Source organism: Phodopus roborovskii, unplaced genomic scaffold (genome assembly GCF_943737965.1).
Source record: "Phodopus roborovskii unplaced genomic scaffold, PHOROB, whole genome shotgun sequence".
Lineage (NCBI taxonomy): Eukaryota > Metazoa > Chordata > Mammalia > Rodentia > Cricetidae > Phodopus > Phodopus roborovskii.
The window spans coordinates 12,864,941-12,882,500 of NW_026126571.1; the positions used below are offsets into that span (position 1 = coordinate 12,864,941).

General features: G+C 42.8%; 1 protein-coding gene across 1 annotated transcript in view; it reads right to left on the bottom strand.

The window, feature by feature from the left end:
* Positions 1 to 2,500: 2,500 nt before the first annotated feature.
* Positions 2,501 to 17,560, bottom strand: part of Prdm5 (PR/SET domain 5) — a 135,783-nt gene continuing 120,723 nt past the window's right edge. Inside the window, exons 14-15 of the mRNA XM_051202995.1 lie at positions 9,172 to 9,276; positions 2,501 to 2,981 (exon numbers count right to left, since the gene is read on the bottom strand). Coding sequence (XP_051058952.1) covers positions 2,817 to 2,981; positions 9,172 to 9,276 — 270 coding nt within the window. The 3' untranslated portion in view covers positions 2,501 to 2,816. The remainder of the gene's footprint in view (positions 2,982 to 9,171; positions 9,277 to 17,560) is intronic.

Below are 17,560 nucleotides of genomic sequence, written 5' to 3' on the forward strand. Positions count from 1 at the left end.
AAAAGAATACAATGGGGGGAGGAAAGCATCTTCAGCAAATGGTGTTGGCACAATTGGATGATGGTGTGTGGAAGACTGCAGATAGACGCATGTTTGTCGCTATGCACAAAACTCAAGTCCAAATGGATCAAAGACCTCAACATTGAACCTCTTACAAGAGAAAGTAGGAGGTACCCTTGAACAAATTGGTATAGGAGACCGCTTCCTAAACATAACTCCAGGAGCATAGACACTGAGAACAACAATTAATAAAGGGGACTTCCTCAAACTTAAGAAATTTCTGCAAGGCAAAGGACACAGTGGACAAGACCAAACGGCAGCCCACAGACTGGGAAAAGATTTTCATCATCCTACATCTGACAAAGGGCAGATCTCCAAAATATACAAAGAACTCAAGAAACTAATCAACAAAGCACCAAATAACCCTATTAAAAATTGGGGTACAGATCTGAAGAAAGAATTCTCAATAGAGGAAATCAAAGAGGCTGAAAGACACTTAAAAAAGTGCTCAACATCCTTAGCTATCATGGAAATTCAAATCAAAACAACATTGAGATACCATCTTACTCCTGCCAGAATGGCTAAAATTAGAAACACCAATGACAACTTATGCTGGAGAGGATGTGGAGAAAGGGGAACACTCCTCCACTGCTTGTGGAAGTGCAAGCTTGTACAGCCATTTTGGAGATCAGTATGGCGGTTCTTCAGGAAAATGGGAATTAGTTTACCACAGGACTCGGCAGTCCCCCTCTTAGGCATGTACCCAATTGATCCACATCCATGCAACAAAGACATGTGCTCAACTCTGTTCATAGCAGCATTATTTTTAATTGCAAGAACCTGGAAGCAACCTAGATGCCCCTCAATTGAAGAATGGATAGAGAAGATGTGTCACATCTACAGATGGAATCTTGAAATTCGCAGGCAAGTGGATGGCACTTGAAGAAAACATGAAGAAAACTTGAAGAATGAGGTAACCCAGGCACAAAAACAGGAACATGGTATGTACTTGCTCATATATGGATTTTAGACATAGAGCAAAGGATCGCCAGCCTATAATTCACACCACCAGAGGAACTAGGATACAAGGTGTATTGTAAGAGATTCATACAAAGTCCCTCAGAGAAGGGGGAAGGGACAAGTCCCCCAGAACACATGGGAAGGTGGGGGGCAGTGAAAGGAGAGAGAAGTAGGAGAAAGAGAGGGGGAGGAGAGGAAAGCATGTGGGACAAGGAAGATTGAGTCAGGGAAGGAACAGAAGACAGGAAGGGGGGGGCGAATGAACATAAAAAGGGAAGCCATCATTGGTTTGAAGAGAAATCTGAACCTAAAGAAAGGTCTAGAGACCTACAAGACTTCTGCCAACTAATAATTTGAGCAACCGTGGAAAGGCTACCATAACTTATCCACCATCATGTAGCCCTCATCTAGTACCTGTTGGAAACAGAAGCAAACATCCATACCTAAATACTGAGTTGAACTAGAATCCAGATGCAGAAGGAGAGGACAAGATCAGGCTTTCAATGACTATAGTGAATCTTTGTGTGCCTTCTGATTCTAAACTAAGATGCCCAAGACCTTGGATAACCATTCTCCCTAACGTGTCACCACCAAATCATTTCCTTTTAGTTAATTTTCCTTTCGTCTACATGGGTTCTGATGACACTGGCCCATGAGCTGGTCTCCTTACATTTCTGTTTTGGATCTCAGTTATTTTGACGCTGTTATTACATTATCATCACCACTTGTTCCTTGTATCTGGCTGCCAAATATTTGAGTGAAATGAATTTAAACCCTAACAATGTGCAGACTTACATTTTTTTTTTTTTAATTCTGGCTTTCTAATTACATGGGATGATTGAAGATAATTCTGAGAATTACCTCAGAAAGACAAAGCTCTGAGGACTGTTGTACCTGCACTGATGACATGTGCAGACCCATGACCATCTCTGCATAATTGACATGACAGTGAGGACGAGGCATTGTTTCTATTCCTTAGCTGTGTATGTTTATTATTGCTAATTTCCAAGGATGGAAAATAAAACTTAGAATGGTCAGTATCATAGAAAATAAACATGGCAGCTATTTTGTGCCAACCATGTAAAGAATTTCCACAGCACAAATAACCATCTGAATGTGTGCAAACTGTATGTTCTGAGCATTCTCTAAAGTGAGCAATATGTTAATAGAGATTTTAGTTCTCAGATATCTCTTTATTTTAAGGTAATTGCTAAATGGAGCTGTTAAATAGAACAAACTCCTTGTCTGTTTATCAAATGCTTTCATGCTTGAGACTTTGAAAACACATGGTTTAATTGGTATCTGCACAGAAATACTTGGATGTCTTGTTTTCTGTCTAAATTAGTAAGAGCCAGCTGCAATATCCAGTATCTGCATGTGAGCATCCCTCACCTCCCCACACACGTGAATAACAACAAAAATGCCTACAGGGGGAATATGTTAACACACTCCATAAATGGAAGCAGAGAGCCATACTTTTTGTTTAATTTTTAATCAGCCAGAACACAAACATAACCTAAAGCATTTTGTAAGCTACAAAGTATTATTTTTCATTTGCATTTCTTTTTGGTAAAAGTAATATTTTTGTTTGCATGTCCATCTATAAATTCCAAAGATAGTCAAATGAGTACTGTGAGATCAATGCATTGCTTGTGGTTATTTCTGTTAAGCTGATCAGGTGAGAAGAATCTGGGATTCATATTAGAAGCCCTTCCACATGCTTTGGGTCCTTGACAGCTACCATCAGCTGTCCACTATACCATGGACACTGATGGTTGGGTCCTTGACAGCTACCATCAGCTGTCCGCTACACCGTGGACATTGTCCATATGCACTTTGAGGTAGTCATTTCTTGTAAACTTCTTATGACAAAAATTGCACTCTGCCATCGGGCGGTTGGGATTGTGAGTCATCTTGTGTCGGATGAGCATTTTCTTCAGGCTAAAAGCCAAGTCACAAACCTAGAAAAGAACCAGATACTGCATATTTGTGATGACAATCCAGTGTGTCATATATACAATCTATCTACATTATGAAAATTCCTTCTATCAAGTATATGCTAGTGGGCCTAAGGACAAACTCAGCTTTCAGAATTAATGGAATTTCACACCCAGACAAAGAAGTTAATTGCAGTCCTCAAGAATCACTTGCATTTAATTGCATAGCTTGCGCCACCCGCCAAGGATACTCTCCTCTCTTAGCTCTGGACCATGTCAGAGAAACAGCTTCCTAGGGAACTGCCTTAGAGTAACAGAGTGTATTTACAATTCATAACAGCTCCATTCATGCTGCTGTGATTTACAGCCCAGATGACATCTCTCCACAGGGCATAAATACACAAGACATTTTTTACTATGATGTTTTCAATTTAGTCCCACTTGAGGTGTGACTGGCTACTAAGGCTTTAAGAGTTATAGCCACTTGTGGTGTGACTGGTTAACAATGTTTTAAGCACTATAAGCACTTGTTGTGTGACTGGTTAGCAATGCTGTAAGAATCATAACTGAAATTTATTACCAGTATTCTGTTTCTTGCTTTCTTGTTGCATATATGTTCTTAAACTAAGGCACATAAGCAGTTTACTTCATATAAACTCCACTACATGGCAGTCTTGCTTAACATCCCCATCAAACAACCTGGTAATGGAAAGTATCATAGTAGCAACATGTAAGCAAGGCACAATAACTTTAGTTACAGGTGGACGTCAAGTGAAATTCCAAGTTAGAAGTTACTCAAGATTTTCATTTATATATATTATTCATATACATATATACATGTATATTCTTTAAAAGTGCATTTGTTTGAAATAACATCTACTTCAATGTAGAAACAAAAAGCACAGTAAATACTGAGTAAGGAAATACTAAAGAAAACTGGCATTCTGAATGAGGTCTGTGGCCGGACAAGAGCAAATGAGAACCATGTGCTCTCTTCTTTAAGGAGGGAGGATTTACTGTCACAGCAACAAGAAACTCAAAAAGGTATCAGACTTGAATGCGGCTGGGAGCAGGAGCCATGATGGTGATGCATTCTGATTCATGCAGGAGCTCCAGGTACTTGGTGGAAAACAAGAGCACTCCAGAGGCACACTTTCTTTCCAAGGAAGGCTGTCCTTGCCCAAACTCTGCCATCTTCTTCTCTTTAGCCTTTCTCTTGTGTTGTGCTAGAATATAGCTTTTTATGCAGCACTTGTCATCCTAGGTCCCACTTCAGGTGAGTTACTCATCAGGGCCATTAGGCCTCCAGCTGGCCCAGGCCTTCCTCCCATGTGTCAAGGCTGAGGGAGTAACCCTCTAAGGGGAGTGGGCTCCCAAAATCCATTCATACACTAGGGATAAATACTGATCCACTACCAGAGGCCCCATAGACTGTCCAGGCCTCCTAACTGACACCCACGTTCAGGGGGCCTGATTTGGCCCTATGCTGGTTTTCCCGCTATCATTCTGGGGTCCATGAACTCCCCCTTGTTCGCGTCAGCTGGATTGCTGCAAGTTTAAGGCCAGCCTGATCTACACAGCTAGTACTGTAACAAAATGGGTTACAGAGTATAATCTTATCTTAAAACAACAAGAAAACAACTAACCAACAAATAAAAAAATTAGAACAAAACAAAAAGATACCTAAAGAGAAAGGAGACTAAGCAGAGGAAACAGCAGGTATGAAGGCACAGTGGTGATCATAGAGAGAGAGATGTCGGTGAGTATGTCAGAAAGGTCAGGGGAAGAGGTATAAGCAGAGATGATGGGCAGAGGGGCACAGGGGCAGACCCTGGGGAGGAGAGAACAACATTAATGGGTCTAAATGCAAAAGTCCATCCCCACCAACGAACACATGACACAACCACATTTAAACTAACTCTCTATTAAATAGGTTGTAAGCCATGGCCAAGTAGGGTTTATTTCAAGATTGTAATAATGGTTCAGGTAAGAAAACAAACAGAGGAACATGTCACATTAGTAGAATAGCAACAACAAAAAAGGGCAAAGGTAGTCACGTAGTCGTATGGAAGGACAATGGACAAAGTTCAGGGTTGTTTGTTGGTTTGAAAACAAACATCCGCTTCAAAAATACTTTGTCAGTGTAACCAAGGGTGGTTGTTAAAAACTCACATTTAAGGCCAGCAGGGCAGAAGATGCCTGCCACTTGTTGTGGGGGGCAGAAGCTACCACAGAGGGGCCAGCTTGCTCACTGGCCCCAAGGGCATGAGTGAGCTGGTACTGCCCCTCACCTGGGCACTGTGGGAGAGCTTCCCCAAAGTCATGAGAGCTGGTGAGCTGGACCCACCCATTGCTGGCTACAGCACTCCAGAGAGGGGGCCCCGTACCTTGCCTGGGCTGTACATAGCCCTTGCTATGGTAATATGGGTGCTGGAAACCAGGTCCAAGGGCCATGGAGCAGCGCTGGAGATTGGCCCTGGTGGCACGGGGTGAGGGCGAGCTTGCCTCAAAGGTACAAGCACCTGGGTAAAGCAGAGGAGCCGCCCCTGGTGGTGGTGGTGGTGGTGATGGTGGTGGTGATGGTGGTGGTGATGGTGGTGGGCAGGAGCAGGACAGTGGGCTAGCTGACCAACTCAGCTACCACCCAGGCCCAGATCCAGGAATTTGAGTTGGCCCACTCCAACCTCTACCCCATCCATGAATTGCTGGAGTGTCTAAAGGGCCAGTCCACCTAAACCAAAGATGCACTACCTCCATGATACAGGGCAACAATGGGGTTTCCTAGAGGAGTCCCAGTGAGAACACAGTATTGGGCGTGCAGCAGGAGCCGGAGGCCTCAGACCACACCAGTGACTCACTACAGTGAACATCTGCCAGTAAAGCTGTTTGGGCGACAGGGTAGGCTGTGTGACATGGTCAGGGTAGGCTGTGTGTGTGACACGGTCAGGGTAGGCTGTGTGACACGGTGCAGATGCTTTTGTTGTTCCCTGTGTTTTGTTTTCTTTGGGTGGAGTAATTTTAAGGGAATAGGTTAGACATGGTGGGATGGGGAGATGACTGGGAAAAAAAAATCACAAAATATCATTTAAAAAGTAAAATACAAATAAAATCCCTCACAGTTCACACTGTATATGAAGGTGAAAGACAGAATCAATTCCCAATAGATTCCACATAAAAAATCAATTCAAAATAGATCCAAGAGCTAATATAAGAGCTGAAATGATACAATGTTTGCTTGGATATTATGGTTTCTAATTTTTTGTTTTTTGAAAATTTTGAGAGGAAAGGAGGGAAGGACAAAGAGGAAAGAGAGGGGGGCATGGAATTGGATGGGTAGGGATGGACTGAGTGGAGATGAGGGAAAGAAACTTTGATCACAATATGCTGTAGGGGAAGCATTTTCAATAGAAAAGAATAAACACTGAATTATTACACAACCAAGAAATTTCACCCCCAAAGAAATGAAAACAGGTATTCAAACAAATCCATGTACACTCATGCCTGCCACAGCCAATAAGTAATAACAGCAAAAGCAAAAATACCATGTGCCTGGCAGGGGACAGATGGCTAAGCACATTTGATAGATAAACACAACAGGCTGTCACCTCACCAGCCATAGAAAGGAATGGCCTGCAGGTTCATGCTTCCCTGTGAAACCATCCTAAAAACAGAAGTCAGTCTCAAATATACAGTTGTGTAAATTCATTTATACTAAATATCCAGGAAAGGGAAATCTAAAATAAAAATCATAAAGCTGCTTAGTGATTGTTGAGGTGTGGGGGAGTTGGAGAAATAGCTTTAATGAGGTTGGTGTTTTATTTTGGTGCAAAGAAAAATGCTTTGATTCTGGATAACTAAAGAGTACTCAACAAGGATAATGTACTAAATGCTAGCAAACTCCACACTTTGAAATGGCTGACTTATGGTAAGCAAACACTTCCCAGCTAGGAAGATGGCTCAGCAGCACCTGCTTCAAAGCTTTATGGTCTGAACTTCACCGCCAGGACTGTAATAGTAAGGGTTCTCTAAAGAAACAGAAATGAACAAATGTATAACATATATATATGTATATATACATATATATATGTTATATAAACACTCTCTCTCTCTCTCTCTCTCTCTCTCTCTCTCTCTGTGTGTGTGTATGTGTGTGTGTGTGTGTGTGTGTGTGTGTGTTTGTCTCCTATAGAAAGGTTAAACTGTAGCAGTTCCAATTTGGTGCTGGAGTCCCAAGGATGTCCTAGAGAGCTGCTAGTTTTCAATCTACACTGGAATCTGGATGAAGTAGGTTCTCGTACAGGTACAGGAATGCCTCAGCAGGAGAACAGACGAACTTTCCAGCAAGAGTGAGGACAAGCAGGCAAAAAGCAAATGCTTCCTCCCCTCGAGTCCTTTTATGTGTGTGGTCACCTGAAGAGGTGGCAGAGATTTAGGATGAGTCTTCCCACTTCAAATGGTGTAAGGAAGGGGAAATAACCCTCACAGGGTGCCTGGATTTCCGTTAATCCCAGATGTAATCAAGATGAAACCAAGATTGGCCAGTACAGGACCCACATGGTGATGGAGAGAATGGAGTACCACAGGTTGCCCTATGACCTCTACACCCACACAGTGGTACACAGGTGCCTACACATTCATACAGACACACGAAGTAAGTAAATACGTCCTATAACTTTCAAAAAGATTTAAAAATATATCGAAGGTGCCCAGGGGAACCCACTGAGTTCTGAAGTGATGAGAAAGGGTAAGGGCTCCAGTCATTATCCGGAAAAGAAATTTTGAAGTAATGGAGATCTGGGAGTTCTCCAGCTCAGGATAGAGAAAGAGACAGAGGAGCAGTTAAGAAGAAAGTCAGGAAGACTTGACTTTGGAGAAGTGACAGTCTCTGTTCCACTGAGCAGCCAGCACATCTGGGAAGTTTAAGAGGCACTTAAAAACCTGGATGCTAATTGGAGTTCTGAGCCTTAGGAGTGAATGAGAGAGATGCAGACAGGAAAATAAAAACTGATTTGTAGATTATAGCTAAACATGTCACACCATAGATCAATTCACCCAGAGATATATTCAACAATATTATTCAGCACATGTCAGAGGTGGGGTGAGTATGATGGCAGCAAAGTGTCCATTTGTCACTGAGATTGTCCCAGACCTGCAACAGTTACTTGTGTAGCTGCACAATCAAGGCACTTAAATAGCTTCTGTCTCTCTAAATGAATAAAGTAACTGAAATTATTGAGCTACTTCCATGACTTTCCTTTTTTGTATTTCTCTTGCCACAGGTGGGTTTTCTTACAATGTGCTAGAGATGAAGGGATTTCTGCTCGAGCCTCCAGCAAAGTTTCACAGGGCTTGGAAAATGTCTTGTGTTTGTCAGTTTCTCTCACACAGCTTGCACCATATGTTCCCTGTTGCAACATACCTATGGCACCATGCTCTTCAGTAGGCGCGGCCTCTACAGCAAATTTGTACTGAGCTATTGCACACATTACAACTTTAATGTTTCTTCTTACACAAAATTCCACTGATATGTGTGTGTGTGTGTGTGTGTGTGTGTGTGTGTGTGTGTGTGTGTGAACAAAAAGCACCCTGGTACCTTCTCTAACTCTTGGGTTGATCAGCTGACATAACCAATGGTGGAAAAAAATCATTTCCCCCCATCAATGTTCATATTAAATTTACTAAGAACAGTAGTACTTTTCCCTTTCAAAAATAATATAAACAGCTATATCAAATTATATCAGTTCAACTCAAATATTCTAAGTAGAAAAATATCCCAGGTAGCATTTTTTTTTAAACCTAAAGGGATTTACATACATATTCGAAAAATTCAGTTTGTATTTAACATCTATGAGTAGCTAAATATATTTTTTACATTCTGGCTTTTAAAAAGAGTTCCAGGTGCACACACAATATTTTTTGATCACATTTACTCTATTGGTTCAACTGCCACTAACTTCTCAGGGACTTGGGAAGACACCTACCTACATTGTCTCAAACTATCCCCAATTTATTCCATGGAATCAAACATTGGAAGACATCCTGAAGAAAATCACAGTTTTCTTTGCTGCTAGTAAACCATAATGAATAAAATATGACGGCACTGAAAATGCAACCCCAAGTTACAAGCAGCGTAAGGCAGAAAACAAAGGCGGACACAGGCAGCCCGCCTGTGACTGCAGAGAACCAGGCAAGGAAAGAAAGGCTGCCGACTCACGTCACACTGAAAAGGCTTTTCTCCGGTGTGTGTCCTCTTGTGCTCATCGAGGCCCCGCTTCTGGCTGAAGGCCTTGCTGCACTCCGAGCACTGGTATGGCTTCTCCTGCAGGTAAAGAAGAGAGAGCACCAAGAATGTCAGTGAAGGCCAGTGCTGAGATGGAAGAAGCTGTCCTCAAGATGAGCAGGAGCTGCAGCAAATGCCCAGCGGAGGGCTGAGCTGTTTCAAACCACACAGGCAACATCGATAATGTCTGGACACTGTAACCTCCGAGCTGAGAGTGAGGGACAAGGGTAGGAGAGTGTCTGTCCTCCACGCATACCGTGGGTGCTGTGATCCAATTTTAATTATTTCTTTTAGCTTAGAGCCCCCATAAAATTTTACTATGGCATTTTGGGTATTGTCACTTAAGAAAGCCAAGACCCCCTCAGCTAAATGATGCAATTACTATAAATCACTGGATTGAATATTTCAGAAACAAAATTTCTATGTAAGTTTGAAGATGAAATTAAAAAGCAAGAATTCACCTTTGATTGATGTATTTTTAATCTTGGTTACCAAACACTTTTTTTTTCAAGGTCTAGAGTTATTTTTATTAAATCTGAATGAGTATTTCTAAGTGACACTTTCCTTGTTTTTCTATTGTAGGCTCTTAAATATGCATCTGAAAATGGAGAAAAGTAGCCCCATATCCCAGTCCACTCTCCTTTAGAGGATTCCAATCTATATAAGATCAAGGACAGCAGGAGAGAGCATACGGGACCATCCCCGATCCAGCAAGTCTCTTAAGTGACGGGCAGAAACAAGTCCTTATAGACATCCAGACAAATCAGGATGGCGAGACACAGGCATTCTCTCCCTGAAAGAGAACCCAGACCCACTTCCTACTAACTTCCCATTCCTAACCAGCTTCACTGCAAACACATCAACCCTCACTGGTCAAGCACTGGGAGACATGAGACCAGGCTGGATGCTATGGGAACAAAGCTTGGTGCTAGGGGACTTGTGTTCCTTTTCCTACCCTTCTCTGAGAACTGTGACGCCTTCACTGTCCCTGGGGCACTGCAAAGTATAGGTAGTCACTCAATTGCTGTGCAACAAGAATCCACACATATGGATGGCCAAGGGTACAAGGGAATTGGAATTTTACTCTCTAATCACTTCCCCATAGGCTCACGGAGGACCATGGGGGTTAAGACTGTCATGCAGAGACTGTCAACCGTATTACAGTGAAAGCTTAGGAAGCCACCAGATGCTCTGATTTCTATCCTGTTAATAGACATAAGGGTGACTATCTCTGGCCTTCCCCAGGATATATTTGCAGGTGTGTGTGTGGCTAGAATATGTAAGCATGTTCTGAAACCACTTGCAATGAATGACTTGGGTTAGTCCACCGTAAGGGCCCATGAGTTAAAGGCTTAGTCCCACTGGTGGTACTACTTAGAGGCAGTGGTAGCAGGTGGGAGGGAATTGGATGACTCTTTCCTTTTCCTAGCCACCATGATGTAAGTAGCATTGTGCAGTGACAAACTCAGAAGCATCGGGGTCAGGTAACTAAAAGCTCTAATACTGTGAACCAAAATAAACCTTCTTTCCTTTGAAGTTGATTATTTCAGACCTTTGTTACTACAACAGAAATAGCTACGTTTGAGAACATCCTGCCACCCTTAGATAAGAACTCACTGGCAACATCAGTCTCAGAACAGTTTCCCTGCCTTTTTTCTGTTGGCCACCGCAGGCATCTTGACTATGAGAAGAGATTTTGATGCTACAGAGTATGATGGGAATTAGTTTTAATGTTCTCATTGAGGAATATGCAGAATAAATCATGCATTCTGACTCATTAGCTGGATTTAACCAGACACGATGATTAGGTTCTTGATTTATGCTGCTTCTGAAGGATTACCCAGTCTAATTGAGAAATAGCCTGTCCTTTGTCATAGCGACCTGGGAACCAATGCTAACTGGAGGCAATCTATTATTTATCACTTAACCTCTGTAATCTGTGGGTGGCAGAATTAATCAACCATCTAATTAGTCTACTCTAATAAATCAACATCTGGTAGAGCTCATCAGAAGGTGGCTTCATGGAGCTCTGTGCATTGCACCTTGTTTACAGACAACGCCAGTTGTGAGTCACTGATGTCCTTCTAAGGAGCAGCAACTTAACTCATAAAAAATGTTCAAAAACCTCTCAATATCATTAAGGGAGGCTCTGGAGAAATAGTTGTTTTTGACAAATCTTATGGGGGAACTCCTTTCCCTTGAGAAAGAAACCCATTAAGGCCTCTCTCTCTCTCTCTCTCTCCCTCTCTTTCTCTCTCTCTTCACACACACACACAGAGGCATGTTAGGACATGAAAGTCACTTTTAGTCTCAAATTAACTTCATTTTTTATTATAGTATTTCATATTTATTAAAGCTTTCTCTGTCTTAGGAAAATGATGAATTTTCCTAGATGACCTGTCTTATTACGTTTTTTTGTCTACAATCATGTATTTGCATGTATGTATTTTTACATCGGTGTTGGTGCATGTGTGTACATATGTGTGGAGGCCAGAACTTGATGCTAGTGTGTGATGTGACTGCTCTCCACTGTTTACTCAGGAAGGGTGCCCTGTTGATCTGGACTTCATAGGTTCAGGCAAGTCATCTCGCCCAGTTTCCTCCTCCCAAGTGCTAAGATTATAAACTGGTTGCTGGGACTGCTTGAATTATTATGTGGCTGCAGGGGACCCAAACTCTGGTCCCTGTATTGCACATCACATGCTTTCTACACGGAGTCATCTCACAGTCCCAGTTCTTATTTCTAAACTTAAAAGAGCATCTTAAAAATTGTCTGAGTACAGTGGTGCACAGCTGTAATCCCAGCATATGGGAGGTGGAAGCAGGCGGATCAGGTTCAATGTCATTCTCAGCTACAAGGAAAGTTGGTGGCCAGCCTGGACAGCATGAGGCTGTTTTCAACATAAAATAAAACAAACAAATAAAAAGCAACAAAGAGTCAAATAAACAAAAAAAATTTTTTTAAAGTGACACGAAAATTTCCCTGCAATTATGTAGGCCAGTGAGATGGCCTTGCCATTTAGTCTGACAACATTCCCACAATGACCTCAACATGTGCTGAAACACAAGTGCTTAGGCATGCACACATATGCACAAAGACAGACTTAAAATTCCTGGAGCATGGGCTTTATGCAGATTTCTTAAACACAAAATTTCTATGTACCCAGAAAACTTCCCATCACCTCCCCCCCTTTTTGCAGCCTTGGTGTTGATTAACCTTGTAGAGAAAGCACAGAGCCAATTAAAGTGGGACTGTGCAAACTGAAGTGCTGTGTGACACTTCTAAAGGATCTGGAACAAATTTTACCTTCTAATCCATCTGTAAATGAGATGAGATTAATACAAACTTTGTATTAATGTTCGGGGTGGAATGTGAAGCCTACAGTGTATAGGCAGCATGTAACTAGATCTACTTTTCCCCTTTGGGCCATGGCAAGACTCAACTACCAATCCTTCTGTAGATCACATACAGAGAAGCCTGCACCTCACACATTAGTTTAGGTCAAGCTTCCTTAATCTGGAAACTACTGAAATTTAGGGCCAGGTAATTCCTGAGAGAAGAGACTCACTTCAGTTTCCTCTAGATGCCAGGAGCACACCCTTGCTCACCAAATCTCCAGACACAAGCTCAAGTCCCTGGGGGAGGGCAAAGCACAGCAGTTCTATGTTATGCTTTTTGCGCTATGCATACTGGAAGATGGCAGTTGTTTTGCGGTCTGTTGTTAGACCGCTGTAGAGCAGTCATTTAGAAAAGATAATAAAAATTCAATATCTGGAGAAGTTTTGTCTGAACATCACCAGAAGCCCAAAATGTGTGGCAAGTGTGTCAGTGCGTCTTCACCTATCATAGTGAGCCACCACTGATCTGAGCCACACTTTGAATTGCACAGGCTTAGAATAAAACTCAATTTGCTGATAGTATGCCTACGATTCAATTTTATGACTAATGGTAAAGCAAACGATGCCTATACTACAATAAACTGAAAGCCGTAAATTTCATATGGTTTGGAGGTTAAATAAGGCAAAACTACTTATCTGATGTGGCCAAGGACACATGGGGAGGAAGAATTCATTACCTGATTCTTTCTTTCTGTAAGACTGACATTTCCATATACAAGTTAAAAGATTTTTGTTTTTCTTAAACTTATTTAATTTCATTTTATATTCCAAACATAGTTCTTCTTCCCACCCCTCCTCCTGCCCCTTCCTCCAGTACACCCCTACCCACTCCTTCCAATAGGTAAGGGGTCCCATGGGGAGTCAACAAAGTCTGGCACATTAAGTTGGGGCAGGACCAAGCCCCTCCCCCCTTTCTTAAGGCTGAGCATGGCAGGCATCCCAGCATAGGACATGGACTCCAACAAGCTAGCTCGTGCACCAGGGATAAGATACTGTTCATACTGCTAGGGGTCTCTCAGATACTCCAAGCTTCACAACTGTCTCCCACATATGGAGGGTCTAGTTTGGTCCCATGAAGGCTCCACAGCTGTTGGTCTAGAGTTCATGAGTTTCCATAAGCTTGTTTCAGCTGTATCTGTAGATTGCTCCATCATGGTCTTCACCTCCCTTACTCATATATTCCTCCTCCCTCTTCTACTGGATTCCTAGAGCTCATCCTGGTGCTTGGTTGTGGATTGCTGCATCTGATCCCATCAATTATTGGATGAAGACTTTATGATGATAGTTAGGGTATTCACTAATCTGATTATAGGAAAAGGCCAGTTCAGGCACCCTCTCCACTATTGCTAAGTCTTAGCTGGGGTCATCCTTGTGGATTCTTGGAAATTTCCCTAGCACCAGATTTTTTCCCAGACTTCATCGTGGCTCTCTCTACCAAGATATCTTTCAATTGCTCTCCCTCTCCATATTTCCCTACCTAGATCACCCTGTTCCTTCATATTCTCATCCCCCACTCCCTCCCCTTTACCACCCCTCACCCCAAGTTTACCCATGAGATCTCATCTAATTCCCAGTCCCAGGGTGATCCATGTGTCCTCCTTGCCACCTAGATTCTCTGTAGGTATGAATTATAGTTTGGTTATCACTTGCTTTATATCTAATATCTACTCATGAGTGAGTACATACTGTGTTTGTCTTGCTGAGTCTGGGTTACTTCACTCAGGAATTTATCTAGTTCTATCAATTTGCCTACAAATTTCATGATGTCATTTTTTTTTTTTACTCCATTGTGTAAGTGTACCACATTTTCTTTATCTATTTTCAGTTGAGGGACATCTAGGTTGTTGTCATGTTCTGGCCATTATAAATAATGCTGCTGTGAACATTGTTGAGCAAGTTTCCTTGTGGTATGGTTGAGCATCCTTTGGGGATATGCCCAAGGGTGGTATTGCTGAGTCTTGAGGTAGGTTGATTCCCAATTTTCTGAGAAACTGCCATACTGATTTCCAAAGTGGTTGTACAAGTTTGCACTCCCACATCAGTAGAGGAATGTTCCCCTGACTATATCCTCTCCAACATAAGCTGTCCTCAGAAAATACTATTTTAAATTATTCTAATACTTGAAATGTTACAACCCTCATTCATCTAAGGTCATGTCTTCCTCTTTCAAGGGGAACTATTTTGGGAATCAGGAAGATGGACCTTGTAAATATCAAGCCATACTAGCTGCTTAGAGATGACTCCATGATTTGCTGTTAAGCTTGTCAGACATGAAATCTCAGCCAGGTAGGCATCTGATTTCTAAAATCTGGCCTTGCATTTCCATGTTGAAATATGGAGCCTACCAAGTATAGACCATATGAAACCACTTTGTCTCCTTCCAGCCTTGACCATAGTAAGACCTATCTGCCAATCCTGATGCAGGGATGTTCTGGGTATCTGAAACAAGGCAAGTATGCTCATCTTCCGTGGCACTGCATACCACAAGTCCTCCATGATATACAGTAATCCTGACCATTGACTTTAGGTTATCCCTGACCAGTGCCCTCAATGAGGCAGACTCAAACTCTAGTTTCTTTAGTGCGACTGTGTGGCCAAAAGATTACTACTGGGTTCCATATAATATCAAATTTGCACAGAATCAGAGCTGCAATTTAGAGAAGGGTTTGCGAATGTGGTCCCTCTAGTTTCTATTACACACATCTAACAGGGCAGGTCTACAGCTTGCAAGACAGCTGGCCATATATCTAACAGCTCCCTTTAATGGCCCATTTGTGGGATCACACACACCACCAGCTGCACACAATCAATGTGTACCGAGGCTCCCTCTACCAAGCAACCCTGCCGAGCAAGCTCTCACAGATGTTTACAGCTTCTCTGGGTTTTTACTCACCATCTTATTTTTTATAGTCAGTGTGGTCTTTCAACATATGACAAAACGCACCCTTGAACTAGTAAACAAAGCACCTAAAAATTACAACTCATAGGGAAGTCTTTGAGAGCTTTGAGAATATTTAAAGCAGGTTTCTACACAGCATAGCCGTAATTGCTTCTGCATTGCAGCCAATGGAAAACACACTACTTATAAACCAGGAGAATGAACTGCACAATCCCCATATAGGAAACTAAAAATAAGCACAGTGAATAGAATCTAATTGTTATATAAAAGTATCTCCCCACCTAGTCCCTTTCTGATTAATTCCTTCCTGAGGTCCATGAGTCATCTGTAAAACAAGTAGGTAGCCAGAAAGTTCAATTTTGTGCACAGAGTGGGTAAGGAGCTCATCCGGCATAAACCAGGCAAGGGTACTACCTAACTGTGCTTTTGTTGGAGGTACATACATGACTTCAGTTAGTCACTGGAGCAGCAAGACAACTGCAGAAGAAACACATCCGTCATTCTGTCCCGACTGTGGACTACTGCGTTTTACCACAAGGTGCTTCGGAGTCTTAGTAACCACTGCTGTCTGGAGCCCACTCTCAAAAAGCCCCATTCACTACATTGGCCATGGGGAGGCACTAGGGCTCTGAAAGTTCCCAGGGTGCTGTCAAGTGCGGTCCTGGAGGCAGGAGGAGGAGCTATGCCCTGGTCTGTGCTCCTCTAAGGCAGCACCCTGAGGAGGCTAACTGAGCAGCCAGGCCTGTTAGCTTCCTCCTGTTCCTAGATTCCCCCCTCCCCACTGCACTGTCCGCTTTCCCTTTGGGCTTCCTGCTCCGTGCTAGCTAGCGAAGGGTCGGTATAAACACTTAAATCCCCTTTCCATTAAATTGTCAAGCTGGGAATTTACTACGGTTATCCTCACTTTACAGATGAAGAAAAAAATACTACTTTAAGCCTATACCCAAGGTCACACAGACAGGACAGAGAGCATCATTCAAAGCAAGTTCCTCTCTAAGACCCAAGACTACTCACTATACCACCACGACTGCTGCCTGCCCACAAAGCTCTTCCCTTCTTTGTCCCTGTGAGCAGAGCTCCGTTCTGTTGAGTGTTCCCTTTTATCTGGTTAGCTATTCTGAAGGAAGAAGATGGTTCCCAGCTCAGCTAAGCCAGCTGGTCAGGCTGAGTCTCAGCCCATGCTTGTTTAACAGTTGGAATCAACAGAAGAGCTTCACACTGCTCAGGCCTGTAGCCCACACCCGCCCAAAGAGATGGGATGTCATACTTCCGCACTTTCAGAGGACACCCGATGACTCCCGTGAGAAGACAAGTTTGGGAATGGCTGAGCAAGGCCGAGGGGGCTTTGCACTGCTACTGCACGGTTGACTTTAGGAATATGAGACGTGACTGCGGTTCCTAGTGTGAAGAGAAGCTGCCTGTGCCAGTGGGAATCACATGCAGAGCATGAGCAGAGCTGAGGGTGGAGAGACATGGGAGGAACGGGGTGCGTGGTGGCTTGGTGAGCACGTCAGCTCTGGGGAGACTCATATTCAGGATGCTTACAGTATGAGACGAACTCGCTCTACTGAGACTCATAGTCAGGGTGCTTACAGTATGGGACGAACTCGCTCTACTGAGACTCATATTCAGGGTGCTTACAGTATGGGATGAACTCGCTCTACTGAGACTCATATTCAGGATGCTTACAGTATGGGACGAACTCGCTCTACTGAGACTCATAGTCAGGGTGCTTACAGTATGGGATGAACTCGCTCTACTGAGCTGGCACTCTTTTCTTTTGACTCATAAGAAAAAGACTTCAGAGGGCACTGAGTGAAAAATGGGGAAAGACCAACGCAAAATGCCCTTACCCTTCAGAAGAGCATAGCACACTCATCATGGGAAAAACGCAATGAAGGTGCACTAGATGGAGTTGGTGTCCACCTGACTATAGGTTCTATGGGCACCCAATTTAAAATATTGGGACAGAGTGCAGTGGTGGGAGGCCCTAACCTTACAAAAGGGTAGTGTATCAAAATGATA